Raw genomic sequence first — 23,337 nt, 5'->3', positions numbered from 1 at the left:
ACATTTAAGCAGGTGAGGTCAAGAAATTCCATTCAAAAAGCATGTTTCTGGTCTAAACTAAAACCCTGACGTTAGCAGGATGTTTTCTGGTTTTGATTGCCTTCCTGGGTCTCTGCTCTTTACTGCTATCCTGCCTTGGGAGCAGCCTTATTCCAGTACTCCGCTCAAATAAGGATGGATGAGCAAGAAACATACATCTAATAGCCTGTTTATAATTCATTTGGATATGAATACTAGCAAGAGTATGAATTGTTTGGAAGGTAACTTCAAAACGAGCTAAAGAGAGGGAGTGCTATATTAGTGAAATGAAACATCTAGCTCAGGGGTGTCAAACTCATTTTCACCCGTGGCCACATCAGCCTGGCAGTTGCCTTCAATGGGCCGAATGTAATACATACTGTACATTTATACAGTCCTAAAGTTACATTCGCCTCTTTGAAGGCAAACGCCAGGCTGATGTGGCCCCGGGTGAAAATGAGTTTGACACTCCCGAGCTAGCTGGAGGACAAATAGCCAAATATCTATACATTAATTTGCTATGCCACACGCTACTGTATTTCATTCATATAGTTTGTGTTTGAAGTATCACATTCCAGGCCATAGCATTATTTAGTCTTGTACAGTTAGAAAGTAGGGAAAATAATCCAACCAGATCTACTATTTGGCTCAACATCTGGGGACTGCTTAATCAAAACACAAGAGGTTTTCTATATTCTTGTTCAAGACCATACCAGCGGTACAACCCACGACCCACATATTCTCACACAACCTGGTTTCATACTCCCATCCGTAGCCACGCACCTGACGTAACTCCTTGCCAGCCCAGCTTTGGTTTCCCTCAAGCTTCCACAGTACTATTTCCTAAACAAAGAGCTTTTACATCAAAAAGTCAAAACCTAGCTACAAGAACCATATCAAATCCTACTTCTGATAACTAAATTCCATTTAATCTATTAAAAATCCCTCAAATACTTCAAGTATTTCAATTTGATTAAGCAAAAAAAAAAAAAACACCCAAAGCTAAACCCGTGGGGTTTAAGTCCTCTAAAGGACTCTCCCACTGAGCACCCAAGCCTGACACTGCATCAGCTCCTTCTTCCGGGGCTGCCAGAGGCACAGCAGGCCCGAGCCATCGGAGCCGCTGGCAGGGCTCCCCCAGCGGGCCGGGCCGGGCCAGCTGCCCCAGGACAGGCCCTCCGCAGCGGCCAGGGACGCTGAGCAGCCCAGCCCGACGACACCCGGCTCCGGGCCCTGCAGCCACAAGGCTGGATGAGGGCAAAGGTGCGGTCGCGGTGCCGGCCCGCCTGCGAGGGGGCTGGAGGCGGCCCCGCGCCGCTGCCCCGGGCATCGATGACTCGGCGCTCAGGCACCCTGGCTTCTCCTAGACGCGGCGCCGCCGCAGCGCTAGCGCGGAACGCATCGAGGAGTCGGCGCTCGACTTCCAGCGCACTTTCCGTGCCTGCGGCGCCATCTTGGCGTAGGGGCGGGGCGATCGCGGGAAGGGGAGAGCTGCGCGGCCGGGCGCCCCGGGGCCTTGCCGCCGGCGGGAGGGGGCAGGGGGCGGAGGCCGGAGCGGCGGCCTGCCCGCTCCCGTCCCCGCTTCGTCTGCCGCTTGCGGTGGTGACCCGGTAAGCAGCGCATGCGCCCAACTGCCGTTCCCTCCCCGCCGCGTTGCGGCGCCGGGCCCGAGCAGGCAGCTGCGGGCCGTTGCTTGCCGCGGCGCATGCGCGCTCGGTGCCCCGCCACGCCCCTCTGCCGTGCCGCTCCATGGGACGCGCGCTGTTGTTTTCTCCCTGCAGCCGGGGGGCAGCCGGGGGAAGATGCCGGGGAAGCTGAAGGTCAAAATCGTGGCAGGGCGCCATTTGCCGGTGATGGACCGCGCCAGTGACCTGACCGACGCCTTTGTGGAGGTTTGTGGGAATGGAGGAGGAAGAGGAGGGCGAGGACGGCTCCGCCGGCTCACGCCTGGGGCCCTCGCACCTGCCGCCGGGCCGGCGCGGCCGAGACACCTGTCGGGCCCCGCCGCGGCGCTCCCGGATGGGCGGGGCTGGGGGGGGGGACCCGCAGCTTCCGCGGGCGCGCAGCGCGCCCCCTGCTGTCCGGCGGCGCTGCGGTGGCAGGTGCCGCCGCGGGGGCTGCTCAGGGCGCTGCCGGCCCGGGTCCCAGCGGAGCGCCGTTCTGTTGGCTGGAGGGTGGGCCAGGCCCGGCCAGGGCGGGGCTGCGGAGGCGGCAAGGAGCGCCCTGAGCCCCTGTCCGCGGGGCTGTGTCTAAAACGGCTTCTGGTTTACACCTCCGTGTGATTTTTAGTTGACAGCCGTGTAGAATTTGAATGGCATTTTAGAAATTGTTCTACGGTTTGTTTTTTTTTTTTTTTTTCAGCCTCTCTTGGCTGAAGGTTGTCGATGAATGGCTCTTGGTGATAAGGCAGCCAAATGGAATCCATTTCAGGGTTTGGTTTGACGTGTTGTGAGTGGGATGGAGAAGCAGTAAAAGCACACACAAGTCATTTGTAGCTCTGAATATATGAACTGCAGAATTGTACAGGCTTTACTTTTAAGGCCAATATTCATATTCCTACTTCAAGTATTTGAAATAATAAAATATTTTCAAAGCGGATTTTTCTTGCACAAAAATACTGTTTACCTGTTTAAATCGATTTATTGCACCAAAAGTATGTAACCTCAACCTTCTTTACAATCGTATAGTTAACAGGCAATATACAGGGTGTTTCCCGGGAGGACGTAGTAAAAAAAGTTGACGTGATCCTTCTGTTTTATGATTCATGATTTCCAGTATGAATAAATTAGGATATTTCAGTAACATTCCGTAGATTCAGAAATCATAGTCTCACAAAAAGCAAAGAGCTGTTTAAAAATGGAATGTTATGTAAATAAATGCTTACACCACAAATGGAAATTGAGTTTGACTAAATACTGGAATTAAGGTAGAAAGACAGAGTGCCTTTCTAAGACTCTATGAATTGAAAAGTCTGGTAATATCAATATCAAAATAGATTTGGGGTAAATTTGATTGACATTAGACACTAAGCACGTTGCCTAGTGGGACAGTAAATTGGTAATAAAGTGAAAACATATTTCTGATGTGCTTTTGAATGAAGCTAAAATAGTACACAGTTCTGTTTTATTCATGAGTGATAATCATTTAACTTACTATTTCAATGTTTGGTTTCAGATGTTTCATCAGTCAGTTTTTAATTTACAAACATTTCTCTTGTAATTTTAAATTTGACTAATAGGCAGGTTACAGCAATGTGATGTGTGCTACTAGGAGACACAGAAGACCGGAACAGGAAATATAGTTCTCTGAGTTTTGTTTGGCCTGTTTTTATGCTGCCTTGGTGAGAAACAGCTCTCTTCTACTGGTGGTCACTTGTTCTCAGCCCTGCTCCATCTGTGCCAACTCTACTGTCTGAATAGCAAAATAGATTTGGAAATACATCTGGTTAAACACTACCTTAGCTAAAAAGGAAAAGAAAGTTTTTCAGAAAGATCAATTTGCTTAGCTGGGTTAATGTGCAGTTTCATGAATGTCTTGGCACAAATAAGGTTAAAGAAATACGTTGATGGGGCATTGGTTTTAGGACTGTTACTTAGACTGTGGGAACTACTCTTTCCACATATGGAGTAGGCAAGGCAGCAGGTGAGATTTATGTCAAAATAAATTGAGCTTGAAACTATTGTTTTATCTTTCAGTGTAAGGTTGCTGAAAACCTTTACAAAACATTTTCACTTAAATAAAAGTGAAAGGCTGAAGTAATGTTAAAGTACTAGTTGATTACAAGCCTTTAATTTCCTTGTTAAATTTTCTAATATAAATCTAAAATTAGAAAAGAAAATTAGAAAATACTTTAGGAGTAGTTACATTTATACAGTCCTAAAATTACATTTGGCCCTTTGCAGGCAACCATGAGGCTGATGTGGCCCCTGGTGAAAATGAGTTTGACACCCTTGCTTTAGAGCTTTCGCTTGGCTCAGATTATGCATAATTTGGGTTTTGCCAGCATGTGCAATCTGGTGCAGATCAGCACAATTTCTTCTGTAATGGTGCTTCTACATTTGTACAGTGGACAGCAGTGTAGTGCTTGATTATCTCTACTAGCTTTAATGAACTAGCTTGACTACTGGAGAAGGTCAGTTATAGCTGCCTGAGGCTCCAAGGGAACTAATTTACTCCCTAGATAACATATAAAAATAGATTGGGTGGAGCTCTGCGCTGCTGCTTCTTGGCAGCTTCTGGCATGTAATATAGCTCAGTTGAAACAATTGTCAGTATCACCTTATCATACTGCTTTGTGTGGTGAATACACATTCTAAGAGGCAGTGCTGTTAGTTTTCTCTATGCACATAGACCGCACCCACCTTCTGATAGCTAGGTGATTTTTTTTATGCTAAGGTTGCTTAGTCCTGTGTTTTCATACCACTCTGGCTTTTATCTTTAAAGCTTACTTTGAAGTGATTTCTTTTCAAAAAGCATTACTGTTCATTGAATCAAATGACAGGCCCCACTGTTCTTTAATTTGTTTCTTTGGTCACAAATGTTGTATAGAGTTCTGCTGACTGAGGCATGTACCTTTATATATACAGGGCTCAGTGTGAACTCATAGTCCAGTTCTGCAGTGCTTTAGGCTTTTTACATTGACTGAGTTGAGTGTACTTAAGCAAGTGCATAATTTCTTTAGAGTTGGAGTATGCACCTATGCAAAATAGTCGCCCTGTTACTGAAATGTATAAAGCGTTTATTCAATGCTTTCTGGAGCAAAAGTGTTTCAAAAATTGCTATACAGGTTTCAAAAGCTAAGTCTGAATTTAGTCTCTGAAATCCATTTAGACTTTTTTTAAAAGAAAATGACATTCAAAATCCACAACAGTCTTTGATTGCTGCATTTCCTTTATATCAGCACAATCATTATTTTCTTAAGAATCTTGAATGAATTCAAAAACATAAGTCTGGGTATTTGTAAGTATCTGATACTTGGTATGAGTTCATGTACTGAGTATTTTGAGAGGTAACATTCAGAGAATTCCAAGTGTTTGTAAATGGTTTGGAAGGAGAGCTGCAGTGAAATAAAGGCTCTTGCATTGTGCAGCATAGTTTCTTGATGTCTGGGGCATCACAGAAATTCAGGTTTTTTTCAGTTTTTTTTTCCTTAAAAACAAACAAAAAAACCCACATCAAAAAAGGGGGTGGGGTGTCCTGAAATAGGAATATGGAGACCAAATGGAGATTCCTGAAATAGGCTATTATGTGGTTGAAGGTTCATTAATCAGCAGAAGTGTGGAGAGTATTTAATCTTCAGTAACGGGAGGTTACAGGGATATATAGACGTATGTATATAGATATGTAGTTCCTCCAACTTTTCTGCCTATAAGCTTTCTGGAATTTTCTATATTTTAAGAAGGGAATAGAAACCGATAAGGTGCTTCCCCCTTGATGCTCTGAATTTACTGATATCTGTCCAGCATATCAAGATTGCAGTTGATGGAGATGGTTTCAGTTATTTTCTGGTGTGTATCTGGGGAGATTTCTTAAATTTAATAAATAAATTTACCAATGTTATAATTTTATTTCTGTGTTTCTTTTATAAATTGTCAATAAAGCTTATTTGGAAACCCTAGAGAGAACAGTAATAGGACATAAACTATCAGTATTTAGATAGAATAATTTCGCTTACGGTATTTCTAAACAGAAGGCAAAGAGAGTATACCAAGTAACTTTGAATAGCCAATATAAGTGATTTTTTTTTTTAACCTCTGAAGTGATTGAGGAGGAAAAGAAACCATTTTAATAGTGGGGGAGATTTATTAGAAGTGTTGATACATTGAAAGTTACTGATATATGTATATTCATTAAAAAGTCGCTCTCACTGAAAAGAAAAGGAGTTGTTGATATTATTGAAATATATATTTGAAATTATTTACATGTGTAGATGTAATGATTTTCTAAATTTATTTACATTTATTATTAATAATTGAATGCCTGTATTTTTAGGTAAAGTTTGGAAATACAACATTTAAGACAGATGTGTATCCCAAATCACTTAATCCTCAGTGGAATTCCGAGTGGTTCAAATTTGAAGTAAGTATTAAGAGTTTGCCTGTATCTATATAGACACGCTGGTTTAGATGCCCTTAATTAAATAATTTAATTTCAGGCAGAAAATGAGTTCTGCAGAGAGAAGTGCATTTTTGTTTAAATACACATGAAGCTTTTTCAGCAAACCTAACTACAGTTAGACCTTGTTTGCTAAAGGTGTCTCATTGGCTTTTTAGGACTGCTTGTAAAGTTAAAATCTTGCCAGATTAGATCCAACTCAAATGTTACTCTTGGTAATACTAAAAAAGACAAGAGAGAGGTGAAAGTGGGGGGAAAATAGCCTTATGGATTAGGCTTTCAGATATCACTGTGCGTATGCTTGTATTTTTTTTAAAGCGGTAATTTTCAATAAGGAAGGTTAATTGGTATTAGAAATGTGACTTTGGGTTGCAAAAAGAATGCACTTGACAAAAAAGAAAATGGAGAATTCCTATTGGAAAATTACAAAGGAAAGAGCACGGAAAACAATTAGCGGACACTTGCTTTTGCCATTTCCTTATGTAATAATGAGGACACTCAGCATTTTCCTGTAATTGCTTGTTGCTTTCCAGTATCTAATTCATTGACGTCCTTTGACATTATGCCCTGAACAAGTGTTTAAATATTCTTTTTTGTTACTGCATTTTTATTACTTTTTTTAAAAAATTATGTAATGGTATCTAGAATAGACTAATTATTAAAACATTTGAATATATAGTACTGGTTCCTTTATAGTGTTTTAAGATAATATCACAGTATAAACGTGGTTGTAAATATATGTGCATGTAGTGAGTGATGTAATAGCTGATAATGTTAGAAATATTTTAGAGCAAATATAAAATAGTAAGGTTAGGTAGATTATTAATCAGCATGGAATGCTTGATTCAGTCTATGTTGATTAAGAAAGTAGTACTGTGGTGCTGAAATCAGTTATGGGTTTTTTTTATCTTTCAGTTCCTGGAGTAGTTTTTTTGGGGAGGGGAAAGAGCTGATCTTTGTGGAGGGTTAATTCTGTTCATAGAGAAAGAGGTTTTTTTAACAGTAACAGAAATCTCAAAATTTTATCTTTTTGCATGGAAAAATGGAGCCAAACAGCAACACCGCGGGGAAAAAAAAAGTCCACATTTTAAAGAGTGAGAAAACACTAATTGCTTAAGACATAATAAGTGTGTGTGTGTATGTGTAGTTTGATCTTTCTGCAAGACCACATGTTATAATCCTGCAAACACTTAGATGAGTCATCCAGTTGCATTTAGCAAACCTGTTTCTTGGTTTGTGATGTTCAACACAAAAAGTTGTGGAATGTCTGTCTGTGTATGCTAAAAAATAGGTGGATTATTGTGTTTACTTAGGAAAGTGCATGTCTGAAACTACTGAATTCTTAAGCGGGTTGTATAAAAAGTCTTGTAAGCCACTGACCAGTTTGGATGGGTGAGAGCACTGATAATCCTAAAATACATTAGCAACAAGAGGAAGGCTAAGGAGAATCTCCATCCCCTGATGGATGCAGAGGGAAACATAGTGACAGAGGATGAGGGAAAGGCTGAGGTACTAAATGCCTTCTTCGCCTCAGTCTTTAATAGTCAGAACAGTTGTGTTCCAGGTACCCAGCCCCCTGAGCCAGAAGACAGGAATGGGTAGCAGAATGAAGCCCCGATAATCCAAGGGGAAATGGTTAGTGACCTGCTACACCGCTTGGACACCCACAAGTCTAAGGGGCCAGATGGGATCCACCCAAGGGTGCTGAGGGAGTTGGCGGAGGTGATCACTGAGCCACTTTCCATTATCTACCAGCAATCTTGGCTAACTGGGGAGGTCCCAGTTGACTGGAAGTTGGCTAACGTGACGCCCTTCTACAAGAACAGCTGGAAGGATGATCCGGGGAACTGCAGACCTGTCAGTCTAACCTCGGTGCTGGGCAAGGTCATGGAACCGATGATCTTGAGTAACATCACACAGCACTTACAGGAGAACCATATGATCAGTCCCAGTCAACCTGGGTTTATGAAAGGCAGGTCCTGTTTGACCAACCTGATTTCCTTCTATGACAAGGTGACCCAATTAGTAGATGAGGGAAAGGCTATGGATGTTGTGTACTTAGACTTCAGTAAGGCCTTTGACACCGTATCCCACAGCATTCTCCTGGAGAAGCTGGCAGCTCATGGCCTGGGTGGGTATACTCTGCGATGGATAAAGAACTGGCTGGATGGCCAGGCCCATAGAGTTGTGTTGAATGGAGCCAAATCCAGTTGGCAGGCAGTCATGAGTGGTGTTCCCCAGGCCTCAGTATTGGGGCCAGTTCTGTTTAATCTCTTTATCAATTATCTGGATGAGGGGATTGAGTGCACGCTCAGTAAGTTTGCAGGTGACACCAAGTTGGGTGAGAGTGTTGATCTGCTGGAGGGTAGGAAGGCCATACAGAGGGATTTGGATCACTGGGCTGAGGCCAATTGTATGAGGATGAACAAGGCCAAGTGCCGGGTCCTGTACTTGGGTCACAACAACCCCAGGCAGCGCTACAGGCTGGGGGAAGAGTGGCTGGAAAGCTGCCTGGGGGAAAAGGATCTGGGGGTGTTGATTGACAGCCGGCTGAACATGAGCCAGCAGTGTGCCCAGGTGGCCAAAAAGGCCACCAGCATCCTGCCTTGTATCAGGAACAGCGTGGCCAGCAGTACTAGAGAAGCGATTGTGCCACTGTACTCGGCACTGGTGAGGCCCCACCTCAAATCCTGTGTTCAGTTTTGGGCCTCTCATCGTAAGAACACTGAAATACTAGAGAGAGTGCAGAGGAGGGCAACAAAGCTGGTGAGGGGCCTGGAGCACAAGTCTGATGAGGAGCAGCTGAGGGAACTGGGGCTGTTTAGCCTGGAGAAAAGGAGGCTGAGGGGAGACCTGATCGCTGTCTACAACTACCTGAAAGGAGGTTGTAGCATGGAGGGTGTGGGGCTCTTCTCCCAAGTAGCAAGTGACAGGACAAGAGGAAATGGCCTCAAGTTGCACCAGGGGAGGTTTAGATTGGATATCAGGAAAAATTTCTTCATAGAAAGGGTTGCCAGGCATTGGAACAGGCTGCCCAGGGAAGTGGTGGAGTCACCATCCCTGGAGGTGTTTAAAAGGCGTTTAGACAGGGTTCTTAGGGACATGGTTTAGTGCTAGAGATAGCTTAGATTATGGTTGGACTCGACGATCCTGAGGGTCTCTTCCAGCTGAAATTATTCTATGATTCTATGATAATTGCAGAGTATAATAGTCCTTTGAAATGCTTTATCTTACTTTTTTTTTTTCTTCTTCCTGGAAAGTATGTATTGTGGAGATGGGCAGATAATCTAGGGAACGTGACTTAAATCATGTGGAATTTTAAAATGCGTAATCACTGTAATCTTGCTTTTCTGGTTTTCTCCCAGTGATAACTCTGGTTCCATGAACCCAGCAGTCTGTGAAGGGTAAAATAAAAACAAGTGAATGTGTTGTTTAGATACAAGAAATCGAAATTACTGATTGATCTGTGTCAGGTCACTGTACATAACTAACCCTCCTCTTTTTTGCATTTGTTTTTTAGCAGTGTTTTGCTGTTTTTTTTTTTTTTTTTAGATACTCAGATTCCATGTTAATATTTGTTTCTAGGTAGATGATGAAGAGCTACAAGATGAGCCTCTCCAGATCACAGTTCTTGATCATGATACCTACAGTGCTAATGATGCCATTGGCAAAGTGTACATAGATATTGATCCTTTGCTCTATAGCGAAGCAGCTACAGTCATTTCAGGATGGTTTCCAATTTATGATACCATTCATGGTAAGATTTGCTAATTTGTAAGTAAAACAATTTGTTTGAAAAGTAATCTGCTTCCTACAATCTTCATTTCTGTAATCCGTCTTCAGAAATATGTAATAAGTTTAGCCTTGGGAGCTGGAAGGCTACTTTTCTGGCAGTTTTTTCCCTTATTCCTGGCATGAGAAACTTTCTGGCATAGTAGTTCAGACTAGTGCAGCCCATAGAACTTGTGACAAGTGGAAAAAAATCTATACATGGCATTTAAAGTAGTTACTGCAAAATGAAGATTAAAAAAAAATAGATCCAGACGTAGTTTTCCAGTTACCATGTGTTTACTAAAAGAATGTACTTCTCCTGAAGTCATTTGGAGTGTGCCTTCCTGGGATGTTGGATAAACTTCACTTGAGATGGAAGGACAGGACGTGACTTATCTTCAAAATAAAGTACAGGATGAAATTCCTTTTTCCTGCAGAAAGTACCCTAATTGCTAGGTAGATTTCATCAGAATATCTTGAAGGTATGAGAAAATGAAGTTAATGGTATTTTTGCCTTTGATTTAATGAGACACAACTTTTGTCCCAGACAGTCAAGGTCAGTTTACAGCAATTAGCTTGCTGCTTGAATACCTTATTGCAGAACGTTTATGTGGTTGTCATTACCACGCTTGTTCATTATCCGGTGTGAATTAAATAACCGAACTATGTTATTATAAAAGCTAATTATAAATAATTGGAAATAATTAATGGTATTTACTCGATGATCATCGTAACTGATGCAACGTATTTTTTACTTTTAAAACAGTTCTGTTGAAGAGGTTTTTTTGAGAAACATTGCATGTAGTTTTCTTACTTACCCTTTTATACTATTCATGTTTTCCTATCTTATATTTTCTTTTGAAGTTAAATTAGGTGAACACTTGTGTCATGATATGTACAAGTTCTGCGTCAGAGAGAATTATATTTCTCTATATTTTTCTAGATGTTAGTATTTCAAAGCTTTTTCTCCTATTTAAGTAAAAATAGAATTCTTATATTTTCATACCTAAAGCAGTAGATTGTAATTATCTTGATCCTCGGCAAGCAATAATCAATGCTTCCTTAAAAAAAAATCAATATAATATTTGTAGTATTTTATTACAATTTTTTTTGCACCTCAACATGATTATTTGTGAAAATACATGAACCTGAGGCCCTTCTTGTTATAGTAACTGAAGGCTTCTTTCTATTGACGTTTTGGAAGATAGATCTAGGTGACTTTATTGCAGTAGTGTCAGAATCGATCTACAAATCTAATGCTTTTTCTTGTGTGTCATATACTCATGTAATAAAGGGTTCTGAAGACACTAGAGATCAGACTCATCAAGAAGTTTAGTCCTCAATATGTCAGAACCTATAATATGTGAAATGATTTTGCAACTGGCTGGGGAAAAAGAAGAAAAAGCTCAGAATAGGAATGCAGAAAAATCAAAAAGGAACTGCTGTGTATTGGGGCAATAGTTCATTATTAGTAACGTTTAACTGCGTCCAAAACTAAAGCTTTGTTTAAGAAGTCTGTAATACCTTATTTTTTGTATATTTCTTCTCATAATCAAAGTATTTTACAAACATTTATGTACCACTTTGTGGTTCTATAAAGAACCATACATTTTCTCATTCGGTTGAACTTCAGGGAGTAGCTCTACTGTGATTTGGAAACCATTTCAGGGAGAAAATGTAAAAGCTTTTTGGTGTTGGTCAGAGCTTTTTGATGTGGACAGAACTCCATTTGCAAGGCATCTCTACTCAAAGTTAGTGCTTCTGTCTTGGGATGGTCATGGTACTTATATACTGATTCTATACCCTCCATGCTTCGATGGAACAGGGCAAAGGAGCAGAGAGTGCACTTGCCCACTGCAGTGGAGGCCACTGCAGTATCAGGAGGCAATTTCTGTTTTCTCAATCCCATCTTTCTTCTAAATTCCTGTTCGGTGCAGCAGGTATTTGAGGACTCTTGCTTGCTTCAGCCTCAAAGGCTGCACAGAACTAGAAACCTCCTCTGAGATGGCGTCTCTGCAGCAGACCTGAGAGGCCAGGAAACGTCTTCCTGCTCCTCTGGCCCAGGCTAGAACTGGCATGTGAACTGCCCGTTGGATCAAATGGTTCTAGCTGGGTTATAGTACATTCTTTGCGGAAAAACTAACTCATTGGTAATAGAAAGTGCATTAATTACTAATAACAGGCAATAGTTAACAGGGCTAGTTTTGTATTCATTTCTCATACAGCTTCTCATTTTTCATGTTTTTTATTGATAGGTATACGTGGGGAGATCAACGTGGTGGTGAAAGTAGATCTCTTCAATGATTTGAACAGATTTAGGCAGTCATCTTGTGGAGTCAAGTTTTTTTGCAGTAAGTAGAGGAAAAAAGTTTATTTGAACAGAAAACTACTTTTTCCTGCCTTCTTTTCCTACTTCACCTGTCAGTTTCCCTTCTTTCACCAGCTCATTGCATAAGCCCGGTGGAGATTACATCGAAGCCAGTAACACAGAAAATTGTTTAGCTTACTTTTCTTTTTTCTTTTTTTCTTAAATACATTTTTACTGTTTGTATTTCAGAACAATGTAAATAACTGGTTTTTCTTCCCTCTTTCTTAAGTTGCATTTCAGTGCATGTGCATATAGACATTGTGCTATTTTGGGTGCATATCCTGTTAAAAAGGCACAAAGTGAAAAGGTTTCATAACGGTACATGTTGTAACTGATACACTGGGTAGTTATCGGTGTTCCAGGGTCTCCCTGAACAAAACTGTTTGGGTATGTCCAGATTTTAGTAGAAGATCATGAGGATTACTTTCTGGAATCGTTCACATCATTTTCTATGTGTAATTTTATGTTTTTCTTGGAATTCTTGGCTCATAGACTCATGCCTTACATATTTTGTGTATATATATATATTTTTTTTTTTTTAACAGCTACATCTATTCCTAAGTGTTACAGAGCAGTAATAATCCATGGATTTGTGGAAGAACTTGTAGTTAATGAAGACCCAGAATACCAGTGGATAGACCGAATTCGTACACCAAGGGCATCAAATGAAGCTAGACAAAGACTTATTTCACTCATGTCAGGTATTAAACATGTAGGCTGTAATGCTTATTGCTGGTTTTAGAAATATTCATGATTTAAATAAGCGACTTGCTTAAAACAAGGTTGTCTATGATTTTAGGTATTATGCTTATTTTTTCACTTCACAGTGTCTTCTGTTTCTGAAGGTTCTATTATCCTAACTGATGGCCAGTCGGCCAGTATGACTGACTTTCTAAAAAAATTTTTTCCTTCTTGGTGAGGCCATGCTGCTGTTGAATTTGTTGGTTGGTTTTAGCAAGGTCAAAGAAACCTGTGGAACATTCTTGAAGATGTTCTTAACCTATATGAGCAGTATTACTAGAGTTTTGACTCAAACAGTTAAAATAATGAACTACTCTGCCCTCTTTGAACTACTGTGAAGTATGTGAACAAATACACACCATCTTAGATACAACATGTACTAATACTTATCTTACTCATCCCATCTTTTTAAAGTCAGGATTGGTTTGTTGGTTCTCAAGCATACTTCTCTGTCGCCTTGCATGGATTCTGCAGGACACTTGCAGTTCTTGAGAGACCAGTGATTGGGGTCAGTTGATGTCTCCAATAGTATAAAGTATCTTCACAGATTTTTTTTTTTTTTATATATGGCCGATGCTTACAAACAGCAGTTGTGAACCAAGATTATCCTATTTCAGTGCCAATAGAACAGAACAGAACAAAATACCCCTATTCTAGAGTGCTCGCACACTAAGACAAGAGACAATCAAGTAATAGAGGTGGACAATATTGAAGGTGTAAGGAATACTAATAAATTATGAAGAATAACCACTAGGATGATAGGCAGTGGTTTCAGTTCTCTAATGGGCTCTTAATGTAAGGTTTATTGTACATACAGCTGTGTTTTGAGGAATATACTAAAAGAAACAGTGAGTTGAGTTTTGCAAACATGTATGGAGATTTTTAGTAAGTGGGGCAACATAAAAGAGATCATGTAAATGTTACCCAGTATCTTCATTAGGAAAGCCAGCACATTTTGAGGAAGAATGTGGAAAAACAATAGTGTCATAAGTGACATGAATTCACTTTTTCTAAGGTTTTTAATATGGCTCCCCTGTTATGTCCATTTACAGGATTAATATTTGCATATCTCTTACCTTACAGAAATAGTGAAAGTGGATAAAGTAGCACATGTGGAAGTATTCTGCTAGATTTTATTAATATTTTGATTCATGGCAGTGGTTAAGAGGAAAAATACCCCACCCAGACCTCATAGAATTACTGTTTCATGTAATGTAATATAATGCTTCACATTGCAGGCATTGTTACTGGTGGCCACGCCTAAAGAATCTTGAGGAAATCTGTAACTTCTGAGAATGATCCGGGCTCTTTCAAAGATCTGTCATATTACATGTTGTATATGTAAAAAATAATTCAGTCTCAACCTTGGCTTGAACAGAATCCATAGCAATTTTCACCAGCTAGAAAATTTCATACTCTAACTCAGTCTTAAAGATTTTTCAAGACCAGTACAGGCATAACTTCAGCCTCTGTTAAGAAGTTTACAATAGGAACCTGTTCTGGTAATTTTAAAACTAAGCTTCTAGAAAGCAGTGGTGATCACTTCACTCCACTTATTTCTTAACATCATTGACATTGGGACTGTTAGGCTATCCTCTGCGACAGTGAGGCTTTTTCAGTTTGTTAACAGAAGATTTTGGAAATCTTTCATCAGAAGAAAGATGATATTTTCCACCTAGTATTACCAAGGCTATCTAGCTACATAGATCAATGAATTTTTTTTCTTTTTTTAAACATCCTGCTAAGTATGCATCTATAGCAGACCGTTGTCTTATAGCTACAGTCTTCCAGTCTTTGTATGCAGCTAATAGAGAAGAGGCAGTCTTTTCGTTTGCACTGAGTGGCATATTTGTTATCTTTTTTTATTTGGTGTTACAGTTTGTAGATGAGGCTGCTGTATTAAACACTGTTAAAAAGAACAAAAAGTATGAATTAGGTTGAATAAGTTTGTAAGTAAAAAAATTATAGATGCCTATCCACGTGGATTTCAACGATGTTGCTTTGTTCAGAACTGTATGAAGGAGTATTTGGCAACTTATGTGTGTTCCAGCACACATCTTAACCATCTCTTTCTGTCTAAATAAGTAAAAAAAGGGAAAAAACTGATGAAAATAAAACACAAATAAAAACATTTCTGAAATAACATGTTGTTTTGGCAATCAGAATAGATTTAGACAAAAGAGGAAAAAAGCTGTGCAAATCACAAATATCACAGTATGTTGTAGGAGGCAAGAGATTGTGACCAGTTGCTTGGCATAATTCTGTAAGATTGCATCTATTACCTGTTTGACTGACTTGGGTGGCAATTCCAAAAGCAGAGGCCAAAGACCACAAAAGACAGTATGGAAAGTTCCCTGCAATTATGAGCTCTTTGCATTTTGTTTTGTAGGTGAATTGCAAAGGAAGATTGGCTTGAAGGTACTTGAAATGAGAGGAAATGCTGTTGTTGGTTATTTGCAGTGCTTTGATTTGGAGGGAGAGTCTGGACTAGTAGTGCGAGCCATAGGAACAGTCTGCACGTTGGATAAATTAAGTAACACATCGGCATTTTTACCCGCGTGTAACTCCCCATCCAAAGAAATGAAGGAGTAAGTATGAATTAATAGTATGTAGGGAAACAAGTTTCATCTCTCTTCTTTTCATACTCATTCAGTTTTACATAACTGGTGTGGTTTCTTTTTTTTTTCCCCCAGATTTTTTTTTTGGTAGTCTTTTTTGTGTGCAACTCAGTTTATATTCCACAATTTTGAAATGTTTTAGGTTGGATTACTTACATTATTTCTTTTGAAGCTGGAGTAGTAAACCTTAATATGACTTTTTTGAGTTTATACAGCAGTAGTATTTGGTATTCTTGGGTTGTGATCCACCAGTTTTCTAACTAATAATTAGTTCTGCCTTGACTCTGTGTTTTGTATGCTGAGCATTTTTTGAGGGCTTCTTATGACATACCTTCTGTTCAAGATATTTCAAGTTCGCTACAATCAGGTTTGAGCATTTATGCTGAGCATATGAGAAAAGATACATTTTGAATTCATACAGTTCTGTCAGTGGTTTAGAGAATGACCCTGAAGAAGTCTCATCTTTTCTTGTGTGCTTTGCTTTTTACTGTTGCAAAACAGTAGTGCTATTGCAAAACAGGTACAGTTAAACAGTGTATTTGCAGAGAAACTTTTTATGATGAGAGGTAGAATTTATTGATCTTTGTTACATCTACTGAAGCACCGAACTCAGTTTGAATGTATTTTTTTATTGTGCATACAAATTAATATAAAAATACTTGCAGTCTTCAAATTGTTACTATTTTGTTGCTTGAATAAATTTGCTATTTTCTGTTTGGTAGAGTGATGTAATTTCTGGAAGAAAAAAACCAGCATCAAAAAGTATACCGCTTATGCTATGTTTCTAGAGGTATCAATTGAATTAGCCTTTTTCATTAACTTGCACTGTTGTGTCATTAATAATAATTAGGCTTTTTTGTCATGCAGGCATCAGTATGCTTTGACTTCTCAAAACTACTGGTTTCTATTTCAAATCATAGCTTGTTTAACTTGTCCTAATTTTAAAAATTTTCCATCAAAAGAGCTTCTGGATACAATGCAGCATAAAATAACGGTGGTGATTAAAAAAAAAAAAGATGGACCTAGTAACTACCAACTTAAAATCATTCATAAATAAATCAGTAGCTTTCACTCTGGAGCAAAATGTGGAAATCCTATCCCTCGATTAACCCATGTTTAGCTTGGGGGTGTATATTGTCAGAACCATTGTTTCTCAGTCCAAAATATGGGAATGTTTCTCAAAGCCAGCAAAATCAACTAATACTTCTTGTTCTTGGCTTTACTAACTTGATGCCCCGTTGCCAAAGAATCAATTAGGCATTCACAAGCTAGTGCTTAAGCTGTTCCTTTCTCTCTTTTTATTTCATCTGGACTCTTGCATGCTAGGAATTTCTGAGTCTGCTTAAAGTAAGAGATCTCCTCTAGGTAAACTTCCCTGAAATCATTTATAACATAACTTTGCAACCTGTTTGTATGTATTGTTTTCTTTTCTTCCACCTTGGCTGCAAATTCTCTCAGGTCTCCGCTGGTTCATCCGCCAAGCCATGGATGCCGCTCGACTCACAACAGCCCAATTCACACTGCTACTGGCTCACGACTTACTCAGAACTTCTCTGTGTCTGTTCCCACTCTCATCTACACTGGTACGAGACTGCTCAGACTCAGGAGCTGGGGAGAGGCAGGCCACAGGCACAGTGGTCACAAAGTGCAGGCAGGCAGGCAGTGTAGGCAGGTACCACCCATCTTTTCTCCCTCGTTTTCTCATGGAGACACCTTCTGTTGTCAGTAAAGAACTACTTTATGTGCAGCTGCTGAAACAAAGGCGATAGTTTCTTGAAAATGCATCGGAGTCTCTTCCACAAAGCCACACTCTTCATTTCTTTTAACTTGTGTACTTCTTAAGAAATTAAGTAACAATAAGTTGGTGTATCTGGGGAACATTCACTATTTTACAATAATTGGAGGAAATTGCATTTTGATTGGAGTTCATAATTGCTTTCAAGCACAATTCAGATATGGTATTTAGGTTTTAAAATGGTTATAGGAAGGGTATGTGCAATTTGTGGAAGAGATGGTTTTAGAGAGCAGGTAAGTCAATCTGTGCATAAGTGAACTGTTCGTCAATATAGATGTTCCCATAAGATTCTCCTCTTTGCTCTGTTTTTAGCTGTGGCATGCTGCTGATGCTATAGGATAAGGAAACATTTTTTTTTCCTTAAAATGCATATGTGTGTACATACATAAATGTATGAATATGTATAAACACAAATATAATTTTAAATCATTTTTTCTTTGTTAAACTAACTCAAGGCATTGTGTATTTGATCAGATTTTGAAGCCATAAACTGTTTTTCAATTTTTTCTTTTGCATATTTTTTTTGTGACATCTCATGCCTTTTATTTGGCTTAGTTGTTTCATTGTAGATTATCAGCATCTATCTGCAGAATGCTGAATGGGTAAAACAGGATTTCTTTGCCTCTGGCCTCATCCCCAGTCTCGCACCTAAAGAATAGCTGCTGGCCCTGCCCCAATCCCATCCTGGTGTTTGGATCATGCTGCTGTCAGCCAGGTCCTTTGGCACAGGATTACTGAACATGTTTCCACCTTCTTCTGGCAGGATTCCCTTCAATGAAGATCCCAATCCCAATACTCATTCATCAGGACCCTCCACCCCTCTGAAAAACCAAACCTATTCCTTTTCACCTTCCAAGTCCTACAGTCGACAGTCCTCTTCTTCTGACACAGATTTGAGTTTGACACCCAAAACTGGTAAGGCGCTTCCACCCACTTTTTGTTTAATTTATGTTTCTCTTTTTATATTTTCATTCAAGCCCTTTTTGCTTTTTGGCATTAAGTTATCAAAATGATGTGGAATTGGAGACATCAGGTAGCACACTTCAAGTTTGAAAGAGTTTCATTAGGGTGAAAATTTAAATCCTGCCTATATTTCCACTGTTCTGGATAACATTAAAATGACATTTGTAACACAACTCTATTCAAGTCAAAATAGAACATCTCAGAGTGTTAAGGGAGTCCTAAGTAATTGCCTTTTTCTTATTTCCTCCATTTCATATTACAAATCATGGGAGAACATTTCCCACCACAATGCATTAAGGGCAGTATTACTAAAGATTTGTAGTCTTCAGGCCTAACATGTTGTGTCATAAATATATTATACACGTTTCTCTGTGATTTTTAACTCCTTTTTGCAAATGTGGTACTAGAAATGTAGCAGCTGCTGTCTTTTTATTCTCCTTGGTACATGGAAATGGCTTTACATACACAGTATGCATTCTGAAAGTAACTTAAATTATACTCCAGCCATCTTCAAAGAGCATTTTTCTTTCTCCATTGGTCTATCATAATTTCTTCAACTTCTTGTTTCCTCCCTCCTTATTTTTCAGTCTGTGGTTAGAATCATGTCAGTAACAATGTCAGCACAACTCAAAGAATTATTGCCTGTTTATTCTCCATTATGTGACCAATGCGCTGAGTTTTGCTACTGTAGGGTAAAATATTTTGCAGAATTGTTTGTTATAAAACTTTGATTGCTTTTTAAATGGTGTTTTTAATTGTGGTATTTGAAGCTCAGAACATTATTGTCTCCACCTAATCTAGACAATTTTTAAGCGTATTAAAGTAGTTGATTCAGCTTTACTTGGTAGCACACCTTTCAATGATTTTTGTAGGCAGACAAGCTAAATGTTGCATTCAAATGCAGTTATATTAAATCTTTTACCCAGTTTATTCCCTTGGTATCCGTTAAAAAATGTTCCCAGTGAGGAGCTATATTTCTTAGTACTATCTTCTCTGTCCTGTTTTTAAACAAAGAAAAGCACACTTTTTTTTGTTGGTCCTTTTCTGCACATAATGACTTTCATTAGTAACCTGTAGTGGTCACTTGTTTAAAGGACCTACAAGTATAACTGGGTGCTTATTATGTAGGAGAACCACAAATTCATATGTTTGGCTTTCCTGAATATTTGAAAACCTGTGGTAAGGATTATTTTGTGTAAAGGATTTAAATGTAATATAGGTGATCGTCTTTATAAAGGTTCTGGATTTATGAAGCTGGCAACTGACTGTGAATTTGTCAAGTTTTTAACGCAACCACCTTATATAATTCCTGGCAATGTTATGTAGATGGATGCACCCTCTTGGCTTTAGTCAGTTCATTCAGAACTGAAAGTAGTTGGTACCTCTTATTCTTAGGGATTTTTCAAACATATAATGATACTTTCTAGCTATTTTTTTAGTATCAAAACTGACAGTGGGCATACTTTTGCTTACTAGCACTGTCTTTGTAGCGACTGTTAACTACTGAAACTTGTTTTAAGAGGATTCGGTGGCTGCATTTAAAAATTTTGTATCTTGATGTCACATACTAGATTTGAATCTTAATAGCTTAAAAGCTATTGAGTTGTTTGTTTTACATTTTACTAAAAATTTGCTGATGTGCAGAAGATACCAAATTTAGTATGTTATGGAAGTATGTTGTTTTTAACAATTCACTGTATATGTTTAGACATCTGTTTTCATTTCCTGAGACTGTTATTAAGATGGAATATTTCAATGTGAAAGTTGGTGGTGTTAGCTGAAAAAAAAAAAGGCAAATGTCATGTGGCATACTGAACTTTATCAAATTTGCTATACACATTACTCAGATTGGCTGATAGGAAAAATGAAGTATTTTGTGATGTTTCCACAGTATGTTATATTCCCTCTATTTCTCAGTCAGGTGGTTAGTGTGTTCATGTGTTTGAGATGGAGAATAACCTGGAAAAAGAGTGCAGATACCACAATTTCACAATATGAATAACTAAACAGAAGAGAGTGAAGCTTGGATCTGCTTAAGTATCTAGTTTTCAGTAGCTCCAAATCAGAATAATATTACCATAATATCTTTTGTAAAGTACAGCTGTGATCGTGTTATCCATTCTGGTCTATATCTGGTCTAAATATGAAGAGAAATCATTCTGTGCTGAAAAAGCTTGTTTTGGTTTGAAGTTAGACTTCTGTGAATAGCGATGTGTTTTATGCCACTGCAAACTAACAGAACATCAACCTGACAAAAAGCACGACATATTTCAATCAGGTAATACATTTTGATGTGATATAGTATATGTTTGGAGGAAATTGAGAAGGTGGGAACTCCTTTTCTTTGTGGGAACTTAAAATTCTGCGAGATTTACAACTTCAAAATCATAAAACAAGTCCATGACTTCTCTGGAAAATAACTTTTTATACCTAAATAATGAAAGTAATCAGACTAAATATGTAAGAAGACTCTGTTGTTTGGCCTTTACTCCATAGTATTTATTATCAAATTTTGTATAAAATTTAAAATAAATATTAGATTACCATGGCTTTTTAAAAAATTAATCTCAAAATAAAGTTAATCAGGTCATGATTTTTGAGAACATGCTTCTCATTGACATTGTGGAGTTGTGTTGTCATTCCATTTCTTTGTATGTTGAGAAATAATTTAGCAGTAAGGGCTGGTTCGTTTGGAGAAAAAAATGCTTCATTTTGATTTCTTCCGTCTGTTTCTTTAGTCATCTTCTGAATCTACATCTCTTTGTCTCTATTACTTTCCTCCACAGCACCTTCCCCACAGGGACCTAGGATTTTCCTGTTTCCCAGCTCCCCTACACTCTCTTGTGATTCCCCACATCTTAAAAAGTCCTGTCTCCTCCTCTCGGGGTCTGCCCTTAACCCTCTACACTCTAGCCATGTCAGCCCAGTTGTTCTGAGGAAAAGTGTTTCTTTCACTGAAGAGCTGCTTCTGGCTGCTTCTGGTAGGATCAATCTATTATGGCCTTTTAAGCAAACTTTTAAGAAAATGTTGTTGTTATTTGATACGGGGGCATTTAACACACAGCCTTCTATAACCCTATGTTTTTGTTCGGTTAGCCTCTGAAAACTGCTGGCTACATGACTATTCATATCATCTCTTGCCTCTGCCCCAAAAGCTCAAAACAGCTTCAGAGCTTCTTATAGGATTTGAAACATATGTAGTTCATGCTACAGAACTTTCTCCTTTTCCCTCGCAAAATTTCCTTTGGTAAATTAACTAAAGTAATTTTATTTTTTTTTTAATCCCTCTCATTCCCTTCGCTTTGTTCCTGTATTTTGCATGGAACAAGCACTTGCTCATTAATTCATTCATAATTTATTGAAATAATGGCTATAAGAAGGCTAGCAACTCCGCTCTTAAAATTAAGCTTTTAAAATTTTTTTAAAGCCCATACAAGCTTTATTTTTACTGCCTCCTTTTCCATTTCACTGACATGCATTATTTTCATAGTGTAAATAGTTGATATTACTACTTTTTTCTGTAGAAACTATTTTGATCAGTTTGTATTTTTTTGTTTGTTTTATGTCCTGTATTTATGCTATGTTTGTCTGTATTAAATATTGTATAGTCCCTGACAATGATGTCTAGAATTAATGTCAAATAGTAAAAGCTATTTAGTCTTGTTTAATGGGACTATACACATACTAATATTTTTGTTTCCTTATCCAAGAACAGCTAAAAATATTTGTTAAAAAATATAGTATTCTATATAGAATTATATGGTAATGATAGCTTAGTAATATTTTGAAAATGTTAGGAATGAATTAACATACATTATTCAGTCGGATATTTCCAGATCTCCTAGTCTTTGGCTAAAACAAAAACCAGCACTTTGATATACATGTACAATCTCATTCAAGTTTATTAGATGCTTGATCAGAGGAAAATTGAAACTAGCAAGGAGATGTTATATTAAATTAGTTACAAATTCTGTAAAAGAAAATCTTGGCTTCATTCATAACTGTTTGCACTGTGATATTTGTATTTCATGCTGCTCCTGACACATTTTTTTGTTCTTTATCCTGTGCTTTCCTATACAACTTAGGTGTTTATTTTTGCTTTGTCAAGTTAGCACTGATGATTTTAGATACAAGAAATACCAATTATAGTATGTTTTTAGGCATGAAATATTACCAAGAAAATCTGATTCACCAGCATTGTGTTTACTTTAGGAAAAACACAATCTTGGTATGTGTTTATTTTTTACTTTTGTGATTTATAACCGTAGAGCAAATAATTTACTGTCATACATATAACCTGCATCTTGACACACTCAGTTATGAGTACAGTTCCTTGATAATGGATAATTCAATAGCCAAGATATTTTTGTGTCTAATAAACTTTCCATCTCTTCAGAAAAGCTCCTGTACTGGGAGGTAGGGGTGGGAGCAAGATATGTGAAAGAAGGAAAGAGATAATTACCCATATTATGCAAAATTGGAATTTATTTCTTCTTTTCATTTACAAATAATCTGCGGGTTATGTGTGTGGAAATAGAGTAATCGAGTAAGTGTGGCAATTTTAAATGCTGAGCAGTAGTCCTTAGCTTATTTGAATGAATCAGATGAGTGAATATTTCATTGCATAGATATTAAAGAAAATAAAAACAATTGGTCTTTGTTTTCAGAGTTTGTATTTCCAGTCAGAGGATGTGCATTGCCTATGCAATTTTGGTTTTGGTCCCAGTCATGCATTATATAGCCATTGCTGTGGTTATGTGTACAGTCTCCTCCTAGTGGTTAGGAAAGCTGATTTAATTACTCTGAAACTCTCAGCCAGATTTTTATTACTTTAAAAAAAAAATGTTAGTAGAGAGAGAGATTTGATTATAGAGTCATCTAGCAGAGAGGCATCATTCAACAGTGTGGAATTAATGGTGACTTTGCAGCCCTTTTTGATAAGGAGTGAA

At 38.5% G+C, this 23,337-nt stretch overlaps 1 protein-coding gene across 17 annotated transcripts in view; it reads left to right on the top strand.

Moving 5' to 3' along the window:
- The first annotated feature begins 1,492 nt into the window (after positions 1-1,492).
- The window catches only part of C2CD5 (C2 calcium dependent domain containing 5), a 69,398-nt gene continuing 47,553 nt past the window's right edge, over positions 1,493-23,337 (top strand). For 7 of the 17 annotated variants that reach the window (XM_065627110.1, XM_065627109.1, XM_065627115.1 and 4 more), the window contains exons 1-8: positions 1,794-1,910; positions 6,010-6,096; positions 9,718-9,889; positions 12,159-12,254; positions 12,817-12,972; positions 15,402-15,600; positions 18,189-18,340; positions 21,175-21,369. In XM_065627110.1, coding sequence (XP_065483182.1) covers positions 1,821-1,910; positions 6,010-6,096; positions 9,718-9,889; positions 12,159-12,254; positions 12,817-12,972; positions 15,402-15,600; positions 18,189-18,340; positions 21,175-21,369 — 1,147 coding nt within the window. In that variant the 5' untranslated portion in view covers positions 1,794-1,820. Of the gene's footprint in view, positions 1,629-1,793; positions 1,911-6,009; positions 6,097-9,717; positions 9,890-12,158; positions 12,255-12,816; positions 12,973-15,401; positions 15,601-16,352; positions 16,421-16,463; positions 17,214-18,188; positions 18,341-21,174; positions 21,370-22,548; positions 22,617-23,337 lie in introns of those variants that run through there. The other 10 variants (XM_065627120.1, XM_065627137.1, XM_065627128.1 and 7 more) reach the window with 6 other exon arrangements.

Source organism: Caloenas nicobarica, chromosome 1 (genome assembly GCF_036013445.1).
Source record: "Caloenas nicobarica isolate bCalNic1 chromosome 1, bCalNic1.hap1, whole genome shotgun sequence".
In the NCBI taxonomy this organism is placed as follows: Eukaryota; Metazoa; Chordata; class Aves; order Columbiformes; family Columbidae; genus Caloenas; species Caloenas nicobarica.
Note: the sequence above shows the minus strand (reverse complement) of the source record. Positions and strands in the feature narration are given on the sequence as shown.